The following is a 27,005-nucleotide window of genomic DNA, read 5'->3' as shown; positions in this document are numbered from 1 at the left end:
TAATTAAATAAGATCCTAAATTGGAGGGGTGGGTGCTTGAATTCCAAATGAAGACTTTTAGACTTAATTTTTTGGCAGTGCTTTACTATCCACAGCTTTAAATTGAGGAGTTTATCTTAATGTTTTCAAAGATGTGATGAGGAGTAGAGGCTGGGAGCAATTCCATGTCCCCTGCAGAAACTACCTGAATAAATATTATAGGAATCAAATCTGCCATCATTAATAGAAATATCCCCTATTTATTTCTCTTTTAAAAATCAATTTTTCAAGAGAATAAATTTCTTATAAGCTAAGTGCATATAAAATATCCCTAGATGGGGCACCTGGGGGGCTCAGTGGGTTAAGGCCTCTGCCTTCGGCTCAGGTCATGATCCTGGGGTCCTGGGATCAAGCCCCACATGGCCTCAGGCTTTCTGCTCGGTGGGAAGCCTGCTTCCTCCTCTTTCTCTGCCTGCCTCTCTGCCTACTTGTGATCTCTCTCAAAGAAATAAAATCTTAAAAAAAAAATCTCTAGATATCAGGGGTAATTTGATCTGATAAATAATTGTGTTTTGACATCAAATATATAAATTTATGTCTATTTTTCATTAGTATTTGTGAGAATAGACAGTTTAGGTGTTTAAATCCTCCCTGAAAATATAGTTTTTTAAAATTTTTATAGCAATTTCTTTACTTTTCTGGCTGATTAAATAAATTAATAATGTTTTCAATGTAAATATGGTAAGCAGTTAACAAGGAGAATACACAAATGTTCAGGTTCTATGGTAAGGTTTAATCATTGCCGATTAAAAATTCTTTCTTAAATATAAGGTAGAAATCAATTTCTAAATGATGACTTTTATAATGCTCCAGAATAATCAGAAAATTAATGTCCAACATAATGAAATTCTACTATTTGCCACATTTTTTATTATTTATTTGTAAGATTGGCCTATTCTATGTACTTCCTATAATCTTTGCTATGACATGTGGAAGCTTCGAAATTGTTGCTTTATGATGATAGGCATGCAAATAATAAAACAGTAAGTCAGCCAAATCTCTATTGTGTTCAGCATAGTTATTCGACCTTTCCTGGCATCTATATTGAATACCAAAACATAATGAATAGAATCTATGGCAAACTAAGCTTTTCTTTTAGGCTCTAATTAGTGGAGAGTAGTTAACGATTACTATTAATGTGAATACCAATGACAGATATGAGCAATCACTGCAAGTTTGGGAGAAGAACAATTAAAGGTAGTTCAAACACCAAGAGTCTTGAAAGAGTTCTATATATATTAATAATTATGCAAAAAAATCATTCTACTCATTTGACCTTTAAAGCACCCTGTGTGCTGATTTTAGAGAAAGCATTAAAAAGCCTTGATGGAAAAATTTTACACTGCGTGGTGTGCTAGGCAAACTGTATCATCAGCAAATGCTAAACAATAATGTTGTAAGACTGTTTTCTTACGTTCAGTCAATTCCTGTTAGATTCAATCGGACACAATCAAAATAACATTGCCTCCACTCTAATGAGCCTAGGGGGAAAGATATGACTGCTGTTAAAAAGTGTATCTCTTGAATAAAATAACAATCCTGCTAGATGAAATATTAGAATTGCATTTTCGGCAAAGAAAACATGATGGTCTACATTGTTATAATGGAGGTGTACTTACTTTCATCTTTCTTTAGCTTAGCTGCCAGCTCTCCGGAATATGTGTATGAGAAAAGATAATATGCTATCCTTGTATTCATTTACAGTGGGTAATTTATTTCAGAAATGATAATAGCTTTGAAAACAAGAATAAGCCAGTACAGAATTTTAAGTATGAAAGAAAAATTCTCATACTTATCCAAAGGTGAAAGCCTACAGAATTAGTGCATAGATAATAGTGTTCTTGATGGTGAAGCAGTTTACCCTCTGTGACAATGAATAGAAATTATACAACAATAATAAAAACCATAATAAATTTTAGAGAAAAGCCTGAAATGTGATATAATTATAAATAATTAATCTCCTACCATGATGTATGAATCTTTCCCTAATACTTCGAGTTCTTTTATTTATTCCTATCAGAGGTCATGGCAAGTCTTTAGCTTAGAGTTGATAATCAAAAGCCGATCACCTGATCTATTACTATTCATGCAGAATACCTTTATAAGGAATTAAATTTCATGTGGCTAACACTAATTAAGAGAGACATGTCTTGAGATTTTTAACAAAAACTATTATCAGGTCCAAATCCAATTAAAGAATCAAATTCCATACTCAGTTAACATTAATACTGCTTCACTGATGTGATTATAAGATAATATAAAAGATCTTCCTATATATCAGGTCAAATAATTATCTCTCTATTCCCAGCACTATAGGTACCAAAATCTGTATTAGTCAGGACATTACCAGGAACAGAGCCAGCAGAAGATATACATTAAGAGATTTATTTTAAGAAATTGACTTATGTGATTGTGGGATCTGACTGGATAAGTACAAAGTCTGAGGGGCAGGCCTGCAGGATGGAAACCGCCGGGTGGGAGCTAATGCTGCAAACTAGAGGTAGAATTTCTTCTTCAGGAAAACTTCAGTTTTGCTCTTTAAAGCCTTCCAGTTGATTGGATGAGATCTACTCATATTGTGGAGGACAATTTACTTTGCTTAAAGTCTGCTGCTTGTAGATGTTAACCATATCTACAGAATGCCTTCACAGCAATACCTAGATTGGTGTTTGAAAAACAAGAGACTGTAGCCTATAAGTTGCTGCATAAAACTAACCATCACAGAGAGTAAACTGAGAAAATTTTTTGAAGAAAATGTAGGAATATATAAATATTGAGAAAGCTTATGTACTGCAAGTAAACTTCTAGAGGTTTTCCTAGGAAAATAAATTGATGTGTGTATGAAGATGTATGAAACAGTCATATAGTGTAGTTTTATAGAAAAGGATGAAAAACTGAAAAAGTTTCCCAAATACCTATTGGACATTTTAGAAATAAAGTACAAACATACAAACAATTAAAACAGTACAAAACAATTACTATACATTCATTACGATTAGTAGTGTGGGATAATATTAATACACATAAATGTTTTTATTATATTACTAAATTAACAGAGGCAAACTCTGAGTTTATGTGTTACGTTCTCAAGTTTGAGGAACATTTTGTCATAATATGAAAGTTTTAAATTGCAATGTAATAGTAATAATTCTTTCTGGAAAATGCAAGTCATTGTGCTTTTCTTTTTTATACTTTCAACATTTTATGAAATATTTTCTAATAATATAATTAGAATAAAGTATATGCTATCATCAAAAGAAAAAAATGCTGTCATTCATTAAACATGTATTTTATTTCTGACAGTATCTTGTCAAACTGCTCATTATTTAGCTTATACTTTAGTGTTTGCCACATACAGGCCCTGTTGAAGGTTTGAGGATATAAGAGTAACATAACAAAGGCCTCCTTTTCCTCATGCTGTTGACATTGTGGTGAATGAACTATAATCTCAGTAGAGAATAACATATTCAAAATGCCCAAAGTAGAGACGCTTAAAAATCTGGTATTGAACTGAGCTCTCATTCTCAACCATAGACAGACAAAACCTTTAAAACTCTAGTTTATTCATTTCTCTTCCGGCTTTCACCATTTCTCAAAATCCACATTTGTAATATCTATTATTCTTCCCTTTTCCTACCATAATGATCTTAATCACACAGCGGTCAATTTCTGAGTATTTCTACTGTGCATTTGTGTGTAGTCTGTGCTACACAACTTAGAACCATGGTGTATTAATATATACTGTATATCCCTTTTCTCCTTTTTAGTCTCTAGTCATATCCCTAAGAAGAAATACCACAGCTGAATATGGACTTGTGCAAATATTTAAATGAAGAAAAAAAATTCTCTTTAGAATAAAATATTAGAAAATATTATAATTTGTAATATAAATATATAATACATATGTATACGTATTTTAGATACAAAATTTAATGGAGTAAATTTCAAACATCTAAGTGGCTTTATTCAGTGATTCATGCATTACACAGTAGTCAGTCTAGCAGATAGAAAGGAGCTCTGAAGGGCTTTGCAAGGCAAAGGATTTTATCAGAAGGGAACAGAGACAAGGAAATCATACCAGGCCCCCTCGCCCAAAAAAAAGCTTTATTTATTTTTCTTAAAGGGGATGGAGAGGGTTATCAAGCAGATTATCTAACTAATGTTAATCAGGGAATTCCAAATTGGTTGGGTTTAAGTTTCCATTTCTGAGAGCTCTGAAACTGTAATTAAGTCTTGGTTTGGTGACATGGGGGCTTAGCATAAATGAATCCATTCTAGATCTGTTGTCATCAAAAATTAGATGTCAGTTAAATTATGAGTTTATGTTGCTTATGTAGTCAGGGAAAAAATAGAGAGCTTATATATATATGTATATGTACACACACACATATATATATAATTTTAAGTTATCTTTTCAGTTATTATAACCAAAGGCCAAATAAATATGTTTGATAGTTTAATGGGTTTCATTTGCTTAATGAAATATGGGAAAGGAGTTCATTAACGGAGTATCAGTGATTAGTTATTATTGCTATTTTAGTATCACAAAGCAGTACAAATTGTTTTTCTAAACATTAAAATTTGAAGATTGATTGGAGTAAAAGTTGTGCTTTTTATTTTTATCATTTAATGAAAACTTCCTAGAAGCTGTATCCTCCCTAAGATATTTTTAACAGCTTAATTGTAAGAAGTAATTAACCCAGAAAGCTTCTAGTTTGCTTCTAAATACAGAATCCAAGAATATCAAATGGGTTCTAAAAATGTTCAATGCATTTTTCTCCCAAGTTCTTAATATACAGAGAAACATTATCATTTCAAAATCTTTTCAAAATTTTCTTTATGAAAGCATTAATATTGTCGGCAAGGCTATATCTGGTCTTAGTTTTATTAACTTTGTATCATGGTATAGATAGAAGGAGGATGTAAAAAAAAAAACTCCAGATTTTTTTTTAAGAAAAAAATGCATTTGCATCATAAACATGATTTATTTCATTGTTCATCTTCCTTATTCAGTACAAAGGTACCTTAATGTGTGTATAGTTTTTTTTGTGTGTGTGTGTGTAGTCGCATATGTAGAACAAACTTTCTGGGGTCATGAAAACATTACTAAAATTGACCATATGCTTGGCTATGCCTAAGTGAATAAATTTCAAGAATTAGAAGCAAACAGAGAATATTCTTTAAATAAGCTTAATTGAGCTTTTATAATATTTTATAATACAAAAATAACCAGAAAATCCCTCTACAATTCTGGGTAATTCTTGGACTAAAGAAAAAAAAAATCACAAAAGAAATTAGAAAATATTTTGAATAAATGATGAGAAAGAATTTTTTGTACATAGGTAAATTTAGTCTTAAAAAGAAGTTTACAATCTTGAGAGCATGCATTAAACACACTAGAAGCAGGAGAGTAAATTAAGCCCAAAGAAAGTGAAAAGAAGAAAATCATAAAAATAAGAGCAGAAGTTAACGGAATAGGAAACAAACATAGAATGGCAACTATCAACATTGCCAAAATTACACGTTCTTTGAAATTTGCTACTCCCTACCAAGACTAATCTGCAAATCAAATAAAATGAGAAAAGGTACAAATGGCCAATATCACAAGAAAGAGAGATCATTAGAGTCCCAACACCAATTATATTTTATTGGCAATAATATGTGGCATAATTTTATTTTAAGCAAATATTTTTGATAAATAAAAGTATTTTTGCCAATAATTTTAAAAATGAAGATTAAGTGAAAATGTTTCAAGAAGAAAACAAAATTTAATAAAATGGACATGATAATACCTAGGTAACTGCATTAATGAAGTACGTTGCGTCCATATTTAATACCTTCCTCAAAGAAAACTCCAAGTCCAGGTGACTATATTAGTGAATTCTACAATATATTGAGAGGTAGATATAATATTACATAAATTTTCTGAAATAATATAAGGACAGCATAATCTTGACACCAAAATTTTATAAGAGCAGTACAAGCCAGGAAGTTTGAGGACACTCTGTTTAACATATATATTCTTTAAAACATAGAAAAGTGGAACCTGTGTCATATAAAATCAACATATTTTATGACCAAATAGACTTATTTCAGGAATGCATTCAAACATTCAAAAAATAGTGAACATATAAAATTGATCACAGCAAAGAGAAAAAAGGAAAAATGGTATTTGATAATCTCATTCAAAAAGCTAACAAAGTAAGAGGATTTATACAACAAATATCTGGATTCAATAAAAAGTATCAGTATTTCAGGCAGTGTGATATTGGTGCAAGGGTAGAAATAATGGACCAATAAAACCTAGAAACACACACACACACACCCCTATAGGCAAAGGTATATTGTATGCAGGATAATCATATTTAAACCCGATTCTTTACAATATTTTTCACTCGCAGAAAATTTAACAATGTTAAAAAACTGAAGTAGAATTTTACACTCTGTAATGTCATTTTAGTCATGATGAGAATGATCTGTTTATTATCAGGATTTATTTATTTCATTAAGTGATTGCCATGATTTGTTTTGCCTGTCAAAATTTAGCTTTGTATTTATGTACTTAAAACTTTAAGTGTTTCTAATTTAGAACAGATTAATCTACTTCTGGCTTTATTGTTTTTATGGTGAGATAATCTATTTACTTAAATCTTTCTTATTTTGTTAATAGCTTAATTAAGTGGTCAGACAAATGTTTATACAACACATGCTAAAACCGTAATTTTTTTTCCTAAATGGTTGCAGGCAAGACTTTGATCCATGTAGAGCTGAATTGACTATTCTAGGGAGGACTATAAAAGCAAGTGAATCTGTCAATCATGTATCTGGAAAACCCTTGCCAGAATCAGGATCTCTCTTTATTGGTGGATTTCCATATCTTCGTGGTGCAAATCAGGTATTTCTGTTGATATTTTAAAATACATTGTGGGGTGCCTGAGAGGCTTAGTGGGTTAAGAACCGCATTCTTGATCTCACCTCAGATCGTGACCTCAGGGTTTTGAGTTCAAGTTCTGCATTGGGCTCCATACTGGATGTGGAGGTTACTTAAAAATATATTGATATATATAGATATAGATATGTAATATACAAAATGTCATTTTATGAAAAACAAAAATTGGAAAACTTTAGGAAAGTTCCCCAGTTAGTGAAGCTATTTTCATGGTTTCAAAAGAAACTACCAAGACTGAAACAGGAAGAAATAGACAATCTGACTAGACCAATACCCAGTAATGAAATTGAAAGGGTAATCAAAAACCTCCCAAAAAACAAGCCAGGGGCATTCTACCAAACATTTAAAGAAGAAATCATACCTTTACTACTGAAGCTGTTCCCAAAAAAAAAAGAGAAATGGAAGGAAAACTTCCAAACTCATTCTGTGAGGCCAGCATTATAGTGATCCCCAAACCAGACAAGGACCCCATCAAGAAAGAGAATTACAGACCAATATTCCTGATTGACATGGATGCCAAAATACTCAACCAGATGCTAGCCGATAGTATCCAAAAATACATTAAAAAGATTTTTCACCATGATCAGGTGGGGTTTATTCCTGGGGTGCAAGGGTGGTTCAATATTCACACATCAATCAATGTGATCACGTTAACAAAAGAAAAGAGACAAGAACCATATGATCCTCTCAATTGATGCAGAAAAAGCATTTGACAGAATACAGCATCCTTTCCTGATTAAAGCTCCTCAAAATATAGGGAACATACCTCAATATCATAAAAGCCATCTATGAAAATCCCAGAACAAATATCATTCTCAATGGGAAAAAACTGAGAGCTTTTCCCGTAAGGTCAAGACCATGACAGGGATGCCCAGTCTCACCACTGTTGTTCAACATAGTACTAGAAGTCCTAACCTTAATAATTAGACAACAGAAAGAAATAAAAGGCATTCAAATTGGCGAAGAAAAAGTCAAATTCTCTCTTTGAAGATGACATGATACTTCATGTGGAAAATACGAAAGAATCAACCCCCAAATTACTAGGACTTACACAGCAATTCAGCGATGTGGCAGGATACAAAATCAATATGCAGAAATCTGTTGGATTTCTATACACTAAACAATGTGACTAAAGAAAGAGAAATTATAAGGAATCAATTCCGTTTACAGTAGCACCCAAAACCATAACATACCTAGAAATAAACCTTACTAAAGAGGTAAAGGATTTATACTCTAGAAACTACAAAACACTTATGAAAGAAATTAAAGAAGACACAAAGAGATGGAAAAACATCCATGCCCATGGATGGGAAGAATAAACAGTGAAAATGTCTATGCTGCTCAGAGCAATCTACACTTTCAATGCAATCCCTTTCAAAATACTTACATTTTTCACAGAGCTATAACAACCTAAAATTTTATGAAACCAGAAAAGACCTTGAATCACCGGGGGATTATTAAAAAAGAAAACCGAACCTGGGGGCATCACAATGTCTGACTATAAGCTATATTACAAAGCTGGTATCATCAAGACAGCATGGTATTGGCACAAAAACAGACACATAGTGGAACAGAATAGAGACCCCAGAAATGGGCCCTCAACTCTCTGGTCAACTAATCTTCAACAAATCAGGAAAGAATATCCAATGGAAAAAAGACAGCTTCTTCAATAAATGGCGCTGGGAAAAATTGGACAGACATATGCAGAAGAATGAAACTGGACCATACTCTTACACCATACACAAAGATAAATTCAAAGTGGACGAAGGACCTAAATGTGAGACAGGAATCCATCAAAATCCTAGAGGAGAAATAGGCAGTAACCTCTTTCAAGATGCATCTCTAAAAGCAAGGGAAACAAAAGCAAAAATAAATATTTGGTACTTCATCAAGATAAAAAGCTTTTGTACTACAAAGGAAACAGTCAACAAATCTAAGAAGCAACCAACAGAATGAGAGAAGTTATTTGCAAATGACATTACAAATAAAGGGCTGGTATCCAAGATCTATAAAGAATTTCTCAGGGTACCTGGATGGTTCAGTTGGTTAACTGGCTGCCTTTGGTTCAGGTCATGATCCCAGAGTCTTGGGATCGAGCTCTACGTCCGGCTCCCTGCTCATTGGAAAGTCTACTTCTCCCTCTCCCTCTGCCTACTGCTCTGCCTGCTTGTACTCTCTGTCTCTCTGTCAAATCAATCAATCAATTAATCAGTCTTTACAAAAAAACAAAAAAGAACTTCTCAGACTCAACACCCAAAAAACAAATAATCCAGTCAATAAATGGGCAGAAGACATGAACAGATACTTCTCCAAAGAAGACATACAAATGCCTACCAGACACATATAAAGATGTTCAACATCACTAGCCATCAGGGAAATACAAATCAAAACTACAATGAGGCCTACATAACACCAGTTAGAATGGCCAAAATTATCAAGACAGGAAACAACAAGTGTTGGTGAGGATGTGGAGAAAGGGGAACCCTCTTAAACTGTTGGTGGGAATGCAAGCTGGTACAGCCACTCTTGAAAACAGTATGGAAGTTTTTTAAGATGCTAAAAATAGAGCTACCCTATGACCAAGCAATTGCACTACTAGGTATTTACCCCAAAGATATAGGTGTAGTGAAAAGAAGGACCACATGCACCCCGGTATTCATAGTAGCAATGTCTACTGTAGCCAATCTGTGGAAGGAGCTGAGAGGTCCTTCAGCAGATGAATGAATAAAGAAGATGTGGTTCATATATACAATGGAATATTACTCAACCATCAGAAAGGATGAATACCTACCATTTGCATCGACACGGGTAGAACTGGAGGGGATTATGCTAAGTGAAATAAGTCAAGCAGAGAAAGACAGTTATCATATGGTTTCACTGATATGTGGATGTAAGAAATAACGTGGAGGATCACAGGAGAAGGGAGGGAAAACTGAATGGAAGAAATCAGGGAGGGAGACAAACCATGAGAGACTCTGGACTCCGGGAACCAAACTAAGGGTTACCGAAGGGAGGGGGGTGGGGGGTAGGGTAGCCAGGGTATGAGTATTAAGGAGAGCACACAGGATCATAAGCACTGGATGTTTATACACATCTAATGAATTATTGAACACTGCATTAAAAGCTAATGATGTACTATATACTGGCTAATTTGAACATAACAATGAAAAAATAATAAATAAAATATCATGCAAAAGTAAAAAAATTTTAGGCAAGTCTACCAACATATGTGACTTCAGAAAGTTTATTCTCATTACACAGAAATGCTCTGATATTTGGCTGTTTTTCCATCTAATAGCTGTACATTTATGGGCTTTTGTTCACTCCTAAGCTAGTGATTTCACTGGATTTATGAGTGGGTTGGGTTAAAAACATACCACAAGTCTGATTTGAGAAATGGAAATGGAAGACCATTCCCAGTCTCCACTTCATATGGAGTTACTAAAATGTAAAAATGTTCTCTACAGAGTTTTGTGCATATGCCAATGCAGTCTTTACATTTCCATTTAGATAATTAGCTTATTGTCTTCATTATGAACCTATATTTTTAGGTAAGAGCTTGCATGCTGACTTAAATGCTATTGATTATTGACTCCATTTTATGTTATTACAGAGAATTACTTTAAAAAATTTAAGGTTGCTTGTTAATTGTATCAATAGCTTATTACGTTTATGAATCTTTTACTATATTTATCATTGTACTTTACATATTTGAACATACTGTTTTTATTATTAGAAATCTGAAATGCTCTTATTTCAAAGCCCCTCAAGTATTATAAATTGGGTTTAAATTTCACAATATTATAAATGTTATGACTATTTTATGTAGGCTAAAAATTTTCAAAGCAGATATACGTAAAGAACAAAAGTCACTTGCATAGTTGATGTGACATAAATGCTTTTAATGAAATGAAGGGAATTCTGTTTCTAAGCATGCAGACATATTAAATTCAGCTCTATTCCATTAAACTTTTGTGACTTTTTCTATGGTAATGTACTTCATTGACTTTTTCTTAGACAAGCCTATAAGCTCTATAAGAGTAGCAATGTCTGTTTCGTTTACCTTTTTATATATCAAGGCAAGGACAGTTTCTGTCACATAGTAGGTGCTTGATAAACATCTGGTAAATGTATGATCAATTAAAGAGTGGATGATAGGATTCCAAAAACTTATATAAATTAAAATTTAGTCATTTATATTTAAATTGGTTTCTTACTTCAGAGTTTTATATATATTTACCAGGGAAAGGATGAGTTTTCATATAGAATTTAATTTTTGTGGGCATAAATTAATTAAAGGCAGGTTCTTAAAACTCAAGGAGCTAGTCTTCTGTTGAGAAGATACAGAAATGTCTCTATAAAGTTGGGTATTTAGTCTAATAGAAATATGAAAATATGCAGGGACAATACAGAAAAATAGGAAAGGAAGCCTCTTAATCTCTCTGGGGGAATAAGAGTTGGTAGTGAGGCATAGATGTGAGGGATGATCAAGTGTCTACAAGGTAAATAATATGGAGACTATCATTCTGGGCCCCATGAAACATCACACACACAGGCTTAGGTAATGGAAAGACCTAGGAGAGGGGGAGTTTGAATAGAAATAACTCATTATTTTGGAGGCATGGAGTTTGTTGTGAGCTGAGCAGGAGGAAAACTTGATGTTGGAAAATTTGAGCAGGAGGCTGAACATAAATGGATCCTGTATATAATGTGAAATAATATATATTTTAATATTGGTACATGTGGAAGCCATTAAAGAAATTTGAATAAGGACTGGTCTGATGTAGTTTTCTCTCTGATAGCAACTGAAGTTATAAGATTAGAGGGGTTTAGACTGCCAGTCAAGAATTGGTAATGTTAGGACTAATATTAATGAATATGAAATTTAAATATAAATATAAATATTAATAAGAAAATTAAACAAATGTTGTGACAATAAGGGTGAGACAACGACTATAAAAACTATTGAACTTGTAAATAATTATAGGAAAAAATAGAAAAATTAGAATTTCAATGACCAGTTTGGCTTATGTAAGTAGAGAATGTATGTGTCTTACTTCAGATAAGGATAAGATTACTTATGAAGATGGCAAGTTCATTTTGCATTTACATTAATTATGGGCAGAGATAATTTTCAAATATTTGCCAGCTGGTTTTCCATGACCACTAATTTATCAATCCACTGCATCAATATCTTCCTGATGCATATGATTCTATTCTGTGGGAAATTGTGATATAAAGTAAGTTATTTGAAATATGAGCCTTGAGTACTTAAGTGATCCTGATGATATGGCTATGGAGTCTTTATAAGGGTGATAGCAGGGGCTACAATCACTGGTTGGATTGATTTTATGGGATGAAATGAGAGTTAATGATTGGGGATCAGTAGTCAAGGAGTGGGCTAACAAAGAGAGGCCCCCAAAAGTGGTTAAAGAGTAGAAAAATTGGTATTGGGACAAGGGGAAAAAATATTGTCACAAAAACAAAGAATTTCCAAAGGGAGTATACAATTGACATCAAAACTATAAAATGTCAACCAACAGTTTCAGGAGAACAATAAGAATAGAAAAAATATTGTAACTTTTTGAGGAGAAATAAATGGAATGGAAAAAGCAACAGATATTTGATTCCTTTTTCTAGAAGCTTGTCAATAAAAAGAGAAAGGTGTTATCTAGGGAAGGACAGAGTGTCAGAGTAGAGTTGCAAAGATAGATCATAGTAAACTATATTCTGAAGACTTTTTTTTCCCAAAAGCTTTTTAGAAAGGATTGGCATTAATTAAGGGATTATCTGAGTAAAAGTGTGGTCCTCATTTTGGGATGTAGAAGAACTGGACATTTGTCACAATCAGATTTAGAGAAATTTCAGTGTGTAGACCAGTGAAGTTACCTGGAAATTAAAAGGACTGCCTACTAAGCAGGTTTCCCCTCCTTGTTAAATATGCTGTATTTGAAACATTTTAAGTCAGTCAGAAAGATTTTATGATTTTATTCTTTTCTTATACTGTTACTACCTCACAGTAACTGTGTATGTGTATGACAGTCACTATGTACAATACTGTGTATTGCTATGTACTGATTGATTAAAGCACAATATAAAATATATCTATAATACTTAAAAGGAAATCATGTGATGGTTCTGAAAACAAAGAAAAAACAACTTTGTGAACCTGTGTCTGTGCAGTAGAGCCCCTTTGAATTATCTAAGTATCATGCAGGCTCTAACTATCTAATTATTGTGTTCTGATTAAGAACTGCTGTTTAAACACAGTAGGTTGTCAGTACTCAGAAAATTAAAAACAACAGGTTTGCAGTATTAAACACTAAGAAAGAGAACTGTAGTTGAGTCCTCAAGCCAATAAGTGCTCAGTTACATTTAACTCTCCTGCCTCCAAGTTTCCAATAATGTCTTTTTGTACTGGCCAGAATCTTTCCATGTAATAAGAGCTCCTACTCCAATGTGTATATGCTGACAGGTTGTTTAATGCTTCCTTTAACAAAAACACACAGAGCTCAGTAGGGAGGAGAGAATGAAACAGTGACGCACTTTAAATTTTTTGCCTGAAGTGTGAAAAATTCTGTGTCCCCTGAGGACTGTAAATGATAACTTCCAGAGTCCAAGAGTAAATGCCCCCTCTCTGGTGGTAGCAAAACACTTTCCTTGGTAGTGCTTTAATTGTTTTATACTTCCTATTGCATGTCCTCCTGCTTTTGGGTCTAAGATGCTTAAGGACACCAAGCCTTAATTCTTTAGCAAATGCAGACCAAGTTAGAATGGTACCAACTATTGTCTTTGCTAAGTATAAAAGGAAGTAAGATGATTATCCAGATATATATTATTGTTAATCAATTAGTAGACTTTTTTTTTCTTTCTACAAAAGTTAGTAATATAAAATATGTTCTGTGAAGATGTTACTTCTTTTTTTTCACATTCAAGTCAATCAGTATTATTAAAAGCAGAATTTATGATAGCATATACTCTTATATAAGACAGGAATTTTTGAAGAATCAGTGACTAACTTAATTCATTTGGGCCACCATGACAAAAATACCAAACAATAGGTGATTTAAACAACAAACATTTATTTTTCATAGTTTGGAAGTGTGGGAAGTCCAAGATCATAGTGCTGACAGGTTACAGTCCAATGAGGGCCCCTTTTCTTTTTCATAGACAGCTGTCTTCTGCTATGTCCTCACATTGGCAGAAGGAATAAGAGAGTTCTCTGGAATTTCTTATGAGAGCACTAATCCCATTCATGAGGGATCTACCCTTATGACCTAATCACCTCCCAAAGCTCCACCTCCTAATACCAACATATTGGGAATTAGGATTTTAATATGAATTTTAAGGGGACACAGACTTTCAGTTCATACCAGTGATTTATTCAGGAATCTAAATATTCATTTTAACTTTTTGTTTAATTTTTAATTTTAACACAATAGAGGAATTAAATAATTATTACAATTTTAAGTGAATTCCTTGAGAAAATAAGAACACTAAGGTAAAACAAGTAAGTATTATCTACTTTATATATGCTTAAAACATTGATTTGCATATTCAAAAATTAATCTGCTACAAACCCATTCACATTTACAAAAAAGCCTGTCAGTCATCAGGCTTTTAAAAATCTTTTAGCCAAAAAGGTTACTGTTAAATTAACAATCTAACATAAAGAAAGAATTCTCCTTTGGAAATTGTGATTGATTTCTGAGGAACAAAGGAAAAAAAGTCACCTCAGTTGGCTATATTTCTGTTTCTGTTAGAATATTTTATTACCTTATGTTACTCATCATGGTTCATTATAAATTTAAAGAGGAAATGATACCTCAGTAATATATAAACAATGTATTTGTTTATGATTTTGATAGACTTTGAGAGGATGCTTGTCAACCTTTTTGAGCTCTTCCAAGATACTTGTTATATGAATACAAGGTAATCAGTCAGAAATAAATGGAAACACACTATTGAAAATAATTTTCAAAAGATGACGATATTCAACCCTGGGGTTATGTAAATGCTGAAAAACAAAATAAAACAAACAAAACAAAACAAAAAACAGTTAATCCCCACCTTTTCCTTATTTTCTTTCCATTTGTTGTTAAAAGGAAAGTCATTCATTTCTCCATTTGACCAGTCTATAGGACTACCATTTAAGCTTTTACTTATCTATTTTGCCATCAATGGCATTTTGCTACAAATAAACAAAATATCAGATGAGGACCAACCCAATGATAATTATTTCTCATTCCTTGCACATGTAAGAATCACTTTTTTTTAATTTTTAATTTTTTATAAACATATATTTTTATCCCCAGGGGTACAGGTCTGTGAATCACCAGGTTTACACACTTCACAGCACTCACCAAAGCACATACCCTCCCCAATGTCCATAATCCCACCCCCTTCTCCCAACCTCCCTCCCCCCAGCAACCCTCAGTTTGTTTTGTGAGATTAAGAGTCACTTATGGTTTGTCTCCCTCCCAATTCCATCTTGTTTCATTAATTTACTCCCGTGCAAGGGCCTGCCTTGCTTAAGCAGTAATCCTCTGTGGACTGAGCCTCACTCAGTTGTACAGCAAAAACTGGCTTCTGCTCCATATAAAGACAGATTCTCCTCCCACAGTTCCTCCTTTCTCTACCAACTGCAGTTCCATTTTTTGCTCTGATCCATATATTTATTACTTTTGTCTCTGTTTCTTGATATCCTTGCAAAACTCTGTCAGGAATTTGGGAGGACCTATCTCTGAATCTGTTCCTACTCCAAATCCTTTCTTTTTTTTTTTTTTTTTAAGATTTTATTTATTTGACAGAGATCACAAGGAGGCAGAGAGGCAGGCAGAGAGAGAGAGGAAGGGAAGCAGGCTCCCCGCTGAACAGAGAGCCCGAAGCGGGGCTCAATCCCAGGACCCCAAGATCATGACCTGAGCCGAAGGCAGAGGCTTTAATCCATTGAGCCACCCAGGTGCCCCTGCAAATCCTTTCTTTTTTTTTTTTTAAAGATTTTATTTATTTATTTGACAGAGATCACAGGTAGGCAGAGAGGCAGGCAGAGAGAGAGGAGGAAGCAGGATCCCTGCTGAGCAGAGAGCCCGATGTGGGACTCCATCCCAGAACTCTGGGATCATGACCTGAGCTGAAGGCAGCGGCTTAACCCACTGAGCCACCCAGGCGCCCCGCAAATCCTTTCTTAATCTGTGTTTCTGACATTTTATGGATCGTTTCTTGAATTTTTCCATTTGTGTTTGCTTCTGGTTTTGAAAAGTTCCCCATATATGTAATTATAGTTCTTTTATTCAAGAGTACTGGCTTATATTTACCACAGTATACCTTACCATAATCATTTCATCTCATTAACAGATGTCGAAAAAAATACATGCAGGTCTACACACATAAATCTAGATACTTCAGAAGGAGATATCAAGCATGAGTCTAGGGTTTCTGGTGGCTTAAGCAACAAAATGGGGGTTCCATTACTAAGATGAGGAAAACTGTGGAGAACAGACTGGGGGGAAATGAGATGGTTGGTTGGACACTTCAAGTTTGAGGTATCTGTGAGGCTTGGAGAGAGAGGAGTTACCAAGGTTAACACTTGTGTTCATGACTTAGGGAATTCTCAGCATGTAGTATTTAAATACATGTGATCAGATGAGATCAACTCAGGGGGAGAGTGAGGAGAATGAGAAGAGAAGAACCAGAGCAAATTCTTGGAGAAAAGTGAGAAGGTAGTTAAGTATCCGAACACAAAGTAGGCAGAGGAGTTAAGAGCACAACCAGGAAAATGAGCTGTTATTGTAGCAGGCAAAGAAGAGCAAGTTTCAGCAAAGAGGAGCCCTTCATCCCTGCTTAAGTTGAATCTATAAAGAATAAGGGCTAAGAAGCATCTAATAGGTTTTCTGACATGGAGATCATGATAAGCTTGTAGGAGAATGACTACCTCCTTTTAAGCTCATGATGGTGTATGAAGGAATATCATTAGCATTCTGTTAAGAACCAATGTTTTCCCTTGGCAAAAGGGGGAGAATCTAGCTGAATATTTGCTTCCTATTGTAATGAGCATGGAAATTCCAACTGCAGGGAGGTAGTTTAGTAGGTTTTTAATCTGCATTGTAAATCCTTTTTGTTTCACCTGTAAAGTGGAAGATGTTCACATGATAAACAATAAAATTTTCTAGTTTAAGAATACACACTATTGAAATTCTTATACTTGAATATAAGGAGACATACTGCTGCATGTAACTGGAATCATTTAGTATCTGTCTTTCTGTGCCTGGCTTCTTTCACTTAGCATAATGTCCTCTAGTCCATCCATGTTGTCACTTATTACAGAATTTCCTTTGTATAATTTATTTATTTATTTATATTTTTAAATATTTTATTTATCTGACAGAGAGAGAGAGCACAAGCAGGGGGAGCAGCAAGGAGAGGCAGGCTCTCTGCTGAGTGGGGGAGTCCAATGAGTGGGGGACCTTAGGATTGTAACCTGAGCTAAAGGCAGCTGCTTACCAACTGAGCTACCCAGGTGCCCCCAGAATTTCCTTTTTTTTATTTTTTTATTTTTTTATTTTTATTTTTTATTTTTTTTTTTAAAGATTTTATTTATTTGACAGACAGAGATCACAGGTAGGCAGAGAGGCAGGCAGAGAGAGAGAGAGGAGGAAGCAGGCTCCCCACTGAGTAGAGAGCCCGATGCGGGGCTCGATCCCAGGACCTGAGATCATGACCCGAGCCGAAGGCAGCGGCTTAACCCACTGAGCCACCCAGGCGCCCCAGTTCCTTTTTTAAAAAGGAATAGTATTCTGTTTTATATATTTGCTACATTTTCTTTATCTATTGGTTTCTCAGTGGACATTTAAATTATTTCCATATCTTGGTTCTTGTGAATAGTACTACTATGAATATAGGAGAGTTAATATCTTTTCAAGATCTTGATTTCAGTTCTTTTGAATAAGTACCCAGTAGTGGGATTGCAAGATCATATGATAGTTCCATTTTTAATTTTTAGGTAACCTCTGTAATACTTCCCATAACAGCTGTACCATTTTGCATTCCCACCAGCAGTGCACAAGGGTTCTGATTTCTGCGCGCGCACGCACACACATACACACACACTTACATACACATATACATATATATACACATGTACATATATACATACATATATTTAGGGGTGTGTGTGTGTGTGTGTGTTTCACTATGAGTGTGCTTGTTTATTTATTTCTCTGTCTAAAACTCCATACTGTGGTGAATGGAAGTAGCAAGAGTAGGCATCCTTGTCTTATTCCAGATCTTAGGTGAATATCTTTCAGTTTTAAACTATTGAGTATGATGTTAGCTTTCTGAACTTGTCAAGTATGGCCATTATTATGTTGAAGTAATTTCCTTTTATTCCTAGTTTTCTGAGTGTTTTTATTGTGAAAGTACATTGAATTTTGTCATTCTTTTTCTGTATCTATTGAGATGACTGGATGATTTTGTATCTTTTATCTTTGTATATTCTGTATATTTTTATCTTTTTTTTCTGTGAAGGTGATTAATTAATGTTTGGTATGTTGAACCATTTTTACATGCTACAGATAAATCACACTTGTTTGTGGTGTATGATCCTTTTGGTTTGTTAATATTTTGTTGAGTTTTGCGTGTATCTTCATCAGGGATATTAGCAGGTAGTTTGCTTTTCTTGTGCTGTCTATGACCGGCTTTCATATCAGAGTAATGGTGGCCTCATAAAATGTGTTTGGAAATGTTCCTTCATCTTCCATTTTTTGGAAGAGTTTGAAGATAATTGATGTTAATTCTTAATTCTTAAGACACCTTGTCCTGGGATTTTTTGTTTTTTGGAAGGCTTTTGATTACTAATTCAGTCTTCTTACTAGTTATTTGTTCTTTCAGAGTTTCTGTTTCTTTATGATTTAGTCTTGATAGGTTGTATATTTCTAGGAGCTTATCTCTCTCTTCTAGGTTGCTCAGTTTATTGGCATATAATCGTTAATGGTATTCTCTTATGATCATTTTTATTCCTTTGGCATCAGTCATAATGTCTCTTCTTTCATTTCTGATCTTATTTGAGTCTTCTTTGTTAGATTAGCAAATGGTTTTTCAATTTTGTTGATCTTTTCAAAAACCCAACTCAGTGTTATTGATTTTGTTTTTTTGAATGAATATTTCAGTCCATTGACAAAGTGATTATTGATAGAGAAGTATTTACCATTGCCATTTCTTGTTTTCTGGTAGTCTTATAGTTCCTTTCTCTATCTTTTCCTCTTTTGCTGTCTTTTGTGTTTTGTTAATTTTTTTTGTATTATATGCTTTGTTTCCTTTCTCTTTTTCTTTTATGTAACTTCTATAGGTATTTTGTGTTTGTGTATTCTGTGTGTATGTGTGATTACCTCATGGTTTATATAAACTGTCTTACTATAGTGCTGCAACACTATATTAAGCTAACTATTTAGCTTCAGTCATATAAAAAAGTCTTTACACACTAATTTCTCCCATTCTCACACATTATGTTATTGTCACAATTTATATCTATTCATATTGAATATCTTTTGACATGATTTTGTAGCTATTTTTATGAACTACCACTACAGTAACAGTATGTATTTATATATTTACCTTTACCAACAAGTTTTATAGTTTCTTATGCTATTGTGTTGCTGTTTAGTGTCTTTTCAGTTCAACTTCAAGAACTACCATTAGCATTTCTTGTAAGGTAGATCTAGTGGTGATGAACTCCCTCAGCTTTTATTTGTCTGGAAAATGCTTATCTCTCCTTCATTTTAAAAGAGAGTTTTGCTGAACATGGTATTCTTGCTTGACAGTTTTTGTTGTTGTTGTTTTTCCTCTTGTCATCCACTTCCTTCTAGCCTGCAAGGTTTCTGATGATAAATCTGCTTATATAGTCTTATGAGGGTACCATTGTATATGTCATTCTCTTGCTGCTTTCAAAATTGTTTTTAACAGTTTGATTACAGTGTGTCTCAGTGCGGATTAATGGCATCTGCCCGCCCAAGCTGCCATCTTCATTTTCCCTGTAGATGTTAGACTGTGCTTGTCCCATCATAGCTCCAAGACTAACAAGACAGAAGCCAAACCTCTGGGGAACGCCTTCAGAAATGTGGAGTATTAGACATGCAGATCAATCTTTACCCTCCTCTGGGTGGAGCTAGGAGCTAGGTTTCTCTTCCTGATTGTATACACTATGTAGAAGGCCATGTGCCCTAAAAGAGTGTCCAGAATTACCCTATTGGCTTCATTGGGTCTTGTTTTACATTTTCCCAGGGTGAAGGAGCCTTCAATTAGTTTCTGATTTTTTACAAAGGAAACTGGTATGTGAATTGTTGCTCAGTCAGTGAGTTTGTGGGAGAAAGGAGATTGGTGCTTTCTACTTTGACATCTTGCTGACATCACTCCTCTGCTTTTGTATTTTCCATAAAATATGTAAGGTAGTAATATTTTACTAGAATTGTTTGTAAATTACTGTTGAAGACTTCTGAAACGTCATTGAACAAATGTATGACATTCAGCTTTAAGAAATATTGGTATTGAGCTTGAAAAGAGATGAGGTATGTGAATGAGGAGGAAAGCAGATAGGGCCATATGGTTTCCAAAGTCAGTTTGACATGAGGTGGTCATTCACTGGAATCTCAACCACAAATCAACATAATTTTATTCTATTTACACGTTCATGTCTTAGGCACATAAATATTAAGCATGCTCCATAGCTCTTTGATACTCAAGCCAGACTCTTATCACAAAGAGCATGACAACTACATGGAGGAAAAAATATTTATCTCATACATATCTGTATACTTTTTCAGGAAACAACTTGGATTGTGGAAAAAATAAAAGACCAAATAAGGACACTTATTTTCAATCACGTCTACCAAAAAATAATGAGTTTTTACATTGTTGACCATTCATAGATGAATTTGGATTACATTATTTTTAAAAGTCTATTTCAGTTCAAAATGCTATGTATGGTTCTATGCTATATAGTAACCATTAAATGTATTATGTGTTATATGTATTACATATCATATATACTTTATATAATATATATATTATATGCCATACACTGTTATATGTTGTTGCTATTTAATAATTATTATTAACATTTAATATTTAATATTTAATATTTATTTAACAGTATTTAGTTATATTTTACATATTAATAATGATGTATGTCATATACTATTTATAAGTACTTACTCAATATGGATTACACAGGTATTCTTTATATTAAGATATTAACACAGTTGCAAATTCTATTATAGTGTGCCCACTTAAGATCATTTTCCCTCACTTTCATATAATATCTCTGAGGATACCTCTCAAGAGACTTCCATCTGGTGTTCCTTCTGTTCCTGCCTAAATTTCCATTTATTTGTAAAAGGTCTCAAAGAATTTTCATTTGAAAGCTAACAAATCATTAAACCTTCATAACACATCTCATGTTCGTAACTTAAACTCTGAAAAAAGAAAAAAACAGATGACAGTTGAGATAAGTGAATATCTATATTTACTTTTTTCCCTGTTTTAATAGATATATTAAAATTGAAGTGCTTCAGTGTTCCCTTCCAAGTGGTTAAGGGGCAATGGGTAAAGTAAAGCAAGAAGTAATCTAGTTTATATTAGTTAGGGAATTCTAGAAATACATATCATTTTAAAGCCCTGTTTAATTTTGCATCATAATCTATGTAACTTAGCAGCAAGTGGAATAAAATCAATTTTTGGCTTAAGTTCTTTGGGGATATTAATTTGGGAGATAGTTTTCCAGTGAAATTTAAGGTCTTAAGGCTAATTTACCGAAAGGCTGGAGAACAGAGCCCTCAGGTGAATGATCTCACAAAAATCATAAGGTAAAATTTAAGGAGGCTGAGACTTGGGAAAATAAGTGAAGCATGAATTCAAAGAATTTACAACATAATCCATAAAGATGAAAATGAAGTAGTTCATAAAGTCAATTGTAAAATGTTACATAATCCAAAGTTATTAAAACTGCCTTTATCAGTGACCACACTAGCTCCTTCAAAGACAAAAAGTGCAGTGTCTAGTTACATGGCATGGTAAGAAAAAAACAGTTTTCTGATAATTAAGAACGAACTCTCTTAATGCTAAGACTTTATGAATATGTTGTTTTTGAGGCACGTTCCATTTTCTTCTTGACATAAAATAGTGCTTTCTTATAAATCAGTGACATTAGTACAAGCATTAATTCAGAAGAGGTAGTAGAGCTCCAGGATTAAGAATTGGAGCTCTGGAGCTGAATCTTACCTCCCCCAATTCATAGCCATGGACCTTGAGCAAGCCATTTACCCTTTCTTGGCTCCATTTTCTTCATTTGCAGAATGGAGATGCCACCATTTTAGGATTGTAATAAGAAAGATTGAGATATTTCATTAGTGTACATTAAATAACTTATCCTTTGCCATTATTTTATTTTGAGTTTCTTTCCCACATGAAAGTGCAATTCTGTCTTATGCTAAATAAACACAAAGAAATTCTTTTTGAGGTTATTTCTAGTCCCATGTACTCCACTTTGGAAATAAAAGCTTTGAGATTGATTGTGATACACAAATGGATATCCATGTTATGAAATACTTAATTTCATTCCATATGCTAATAATTTCTTAAGTACTTAGTATAAATATAATTAACTTTTTGTTTTCCTAATGTTCACTGTATGTTTTATTTTTTCAGCAATCACTTACAAAAGTTTTCAGTGAAAATGCAGTTTCCTGTCATTTAAAACAGTGTAATTTATCTTTCCAGAATAAGAAAGGAGAAATTATTTTCTGCAGTTTCACAAAGCCTTGTTCTTCACTGTCATTCTTGTCTGCTGACTGTTCCTTAGGCTCCAACACCTTATCCATTTTTCTTTATCACTGATATGAGGAATCATATCATCTATATAACATAAAGGAACATTCATCTGCTCATTTTTTCAGCAAGTAAGCAAACATTCTGCAACATGTATTCCTCTTTTAAGCGGGGGGCTAGTATGTACTCTGAGTTCATTACAAATATTAGTTTATTGGGTCCTTATAACAACCTTGTAGATAGACAATTATCTGTATTTTACAGCTGAGGAAATTGAAGCACAGTGAGATTAATCAACTTGCTCAGGACACATAGTTTGGGATTGGTGGAATCATGATTGTATTTGAACCCAGACAGCGCAGCTCCAAGATCCACTATGTTGTGTGATCTCACTATGGTTTTGGAACTACAGAGGAGAAGCCTGTTGGATATTCCAAGGATGTGTAGAAGTAGCATCATTTTGGAAAATTTTTCTTCCTGCAAAAATATGTGTATAAAGTACCCTTTCTTATAAAACTATTGTTTTTATTATAGGAGTTAATAGTTACTGAGCACTTTCTCTTTGTAGAGTGCTCTACAGCTATTCATACTTGATATTTCATTTCATACTTTCAGTAACTCCTTGAAGTAGATAATATTACTAATTCCATTTCACAGATGAGGGAATTGAGGCATGCAACAGTTGAATGGCCTGATTTTGGTTACAAAGCTAGTGAGTGGTAAGGACAAAATTTAAGCATGTGCTTTTAAAATATGTTGTTCTCCTTTACTACAAGGAACAATGTCAGACACCTTTTACCAGCCCACATTATTCTTAGTTTGTTCTAATACCTGACTTTTAATGCAATGTGTATTTCAAACAAAATTCAAGTAACATTTTATATTATTAATGAATGAAAAATTCTGGCATAAAGTGATTTTTTTGGTTCACCTATCTTCTGGGACCTCCTTTTAAGTCGATTTATACCCTGAAAATCATCTTAATTCATTAGTATGTTTTAAATGAGGTAATAGCAAGGAGAAATAGAGCAAAATGTGATCATTTATTCATCCACAAAAAGCCTACCTAATTATATGTATTTATCTGTCCATCCATTCCTCCGTCCATCCATCTACCCACCCATCCATCTAGAGAGTATCCCCTGTGTGTTAGGCATTGTGCTGTACTGGGGATTCACTGTTGAGTAATCAGGTAACGTTCTGTATTTGTGAATCTTACTAATGAAAATATTCACAAACCCTCTGTACCTTCTTGGGGTCCATGTTTTCTTGGCAACAAAAACAAATCATTCCTTTTGAGTAAGGGTATGTATGGTTTATTACTAAATAAACATAGGAAAGCACCATTCAAGAAAAATAAATGACTACAGGCATACCTCGGAGATATTGCAGGTCCAGTTCCAGACCATTACAATAAAGCAAATATCACCAGCAAAGTGAGTCAAATGACTTTTTTTTTTTTTTTTCCATTTAAGACAGGGAATACTTTATTCAAACCCATCAGAGAAATGGACAGCTTGGGTCTGTAACAAAGCGTTGTGTTTTAAAGCATAGGTCAGTAATTGTATATGAGAGTATACACTGCTACATACAAATTAACTGATCAGAGCACTTTTCAATATTCAAAAAAGAATAAGCTTCCCTGTAAAAGCAGCACCTTTGTGACATTTTTAACTTTAGTATTCCTCTCCTTCTTCTTCACCCTCTCCTTCAACAGAATCCACACCAACCTCCTCATAATCCTTCTCAAGGGCAGCCATGTCCTCACGGGCCTCAGAAAACTCCCCTTCCTCCATGCCCTCCCCCACATACCAGTGAACAAAGGCACGCTTGGCATACATCAGGTCAAACTTGTGGTCCAGGCGAGCCCAGGCCTCAGCGATGGCTGTGGTGTTGCTCAGCATGCACACAGCTCGCTGGACTTTGGCCAGGTCTCCACCGGGCACCACAGTGGGAGGCTGGTAATTAATGCCCACTTTGAAGCCAGTGGGGCACCAGTCCACAAACTGGATGGTACGCTTGGTCTTGATGGTGGCAATGGCAACATTGACATCTTTGGGAACCACATCGCCACGGTACAACAGGCAGCAAGCCATGTATTTATCATGGCGAGGGTCACATTTCACCATCTGGTTGGCTGGCTCAAAGCACGCGTTAGTGATCTCTGCTACAGAAAGCTGTTCATGGTAGGCTTTCTCAGCAGAGATGACGGGGGCATAGGTGGCCAGAGGGAAGTGGATACGGGGATAGGGCACCAGGTTGGTCTGGAATTCTGTCAGATCAACGTTCAGGGCTCCATCAAATCTGAGGGAAGCGGTGATAGAGGACACAATCTGGCCTATCAACCTATTTAGATTAGTGTAGGTTGGGCGTTCAATATCGAGGTTTCTACGACAGATGTCATAGATGGCCTCGTTGTCTACCATGAAGGCACAATCAGAGTGCTCCAGGGTGGTGTGGGTAGTGAGGATGGAGTTGTAGGGCTCAACTACAGCTGTGGAAACCTGAGGGTCTGGGTAGATGGAGAACTCCAGCTTGGACTTCTTGCCATAATCGACAGAGAGACGTTCCATCAGCAGGGAGGTGAACCCGGAACCAGTCCCCCCTCCAAAGCTGTGGAAAACCAAGAAGCCCTGAAGACCTGTGCACTGGTCAGCCAGCTTCCGAATTCGGTCCAAGACAAGGTCAATGATCTCTTTGCCAATGGTGTAGTGCCCTCGGGCGTAGTTGTTGGCAGCATCTTCCTTGCCTGTGATGAGCTGCTCAGGGTGGAAGAGCTGGCGGTAGGTGCCAGTGCGAACTTCATCAATGACTGTGGGTTCCAGGTCTACAAACACGGCCCGGGGCACATGCTTGCCAGCGCCCGTCTCACTGAAGAAGGTGTTGAAGGAGTCGTCTCCCCCCCCGCCCCCCGATAGTCTTGTCACTTGGCATCTGGCCATGGGGCTGAATGCCATGCTCCAGGCAATAGAGCTCCCAGCAGGCATTGCCGATCTGGACACCAGCCTGGCCGACGTGGATGGAGATACACTCATGCATGGTTGCTGCTTTGCGTCTGCCGAACAGATGGCGGAGAGGAAGAGGAGAAAATGACTTTTTTTTATTTTCCAGTTCATATAGAAGTGATGTTTACTCTATACTATAGTTTATTAGGTGTGCAGTAGCATTGTTTAAAAGAACAGACTATGTATCTTTATGCTCAAGATCATCATCTGAATTTTCAGCCAGTCATAATCACTAATCAAAGATCCCCCTGACAAATATAATAATAATGAAAAAGTTTGAAATATTGCAAGATTTACCAGAGTGTGACACAAAGACGTGAAGTTGAGCAAATGCTAATGGAAAAATGGTGCTGATAGACATGCTTGATTCAAGTTACCATAAACCTTCAATTTGTAAAAAAACATAATTGTGTGAAGTACAATAAAGTGAAACACAATAAACTGACATATGCCTTTACTTGCTTCCTAATTAGATGCCCCTCTGTAAGAAGAGATAAATTGTTTTTAAATGATTTTAAAAGACTTGCAGATGAAAACTAATGTGAAAAGTTCGAAATACTGAATTGAATATGTTTATACAGGCTATTTTGTTTGGTTTTGCTTTTTCTCTGAAAACTGCTCATTCTTTTACTATGCTGTTTATTCTAAAATATGTAGCACTTCTGAAAATTATTGAACCATATTCTTTATTTTGAGGAATATTAGCTAATAGCATTCATCAAGTGGTAGTAGTATTATGAAAATGCTAAATTTTAAACTAGAAAGCATATTTTTAAATCTCCAAATACCTTGTTCCATATGGAATATGCAAAATCCATATGAGTGTGAGCAGTCACCTGCCCTTCTTATACCTCACTAAAAGGTCTTTCATTCATCTATCATCCATTTTTGGAACATGAATTACATACCAGTGTGCTAGAGATTAGGTGACTGAAATCCTAAAACATCTTTGCTATGAATTGTCACATCAGCAAAAACTATATCAAAATATCTCTTACAAAAATCAAAAGACACAAATACTCCTCTCAGTGTTAAGTTCATTAGCACCAGCTAAGATTCTCTTTGAGGAGCATTATCCAAACAAAACCAGTCAGTATGGAACAGTCATGTTCAGCCTCCATCTAGAAAATCGCTGAAGGAATATTTCAAATAGTCTACATTTAACTCTTTCCAGTGCAATTTAAATTTATGAT

The 27,005-nt window shown here is 34.7% G+C and overlaps 1 protein-coding gene and 1 pseudogene across 2 annotated transcripts in view; one reads left to right on the top strand and one right to left on the bottom strand.

Moving 5' to 3' along the window:
* EYS (eyes shut homolog) overlaps positions 1-27,005 on the top strand; it is a gene marked incomplete at its 5' end in the record, with an annotated part of 1,535,590 nt that overhangs the window by 950,871 nt on the left and 557,714 nt on the right. Inside the window, 1 exon segment of the mRNA XM_082729457.1 lies at positions 6,784-6,934. Coding sequence (XP_082585583.1) covers positions 6,784-6,934 — 151 coding nt within the window.
* On the bottom strand, positions 24,258-25,887 carry LOC309864536 (tubulin alpha-1A chain pseudogene; annotated as a pseudogene). Its single transcript has one exon. The product of its transcript is annotated as a tubulin alpha-1A chain pseudogene (transcript).

This window comes from Mustela nivalis (genome assembly GCF_964662115.1).
Source record: "Mustela nivalis genome assembly, chromosome: 5".
NCBI classification, from domain to species: Eukaryota; Metazoa; Chordata; class Mammalia; order Carnivora; family Mustelidae; genus Mustela; species Mustela nivalis.
Note: the sequence above shows the minus strand (reverse complement) of the source record. Positions and strands in the feature narration are given on the sequence as shown.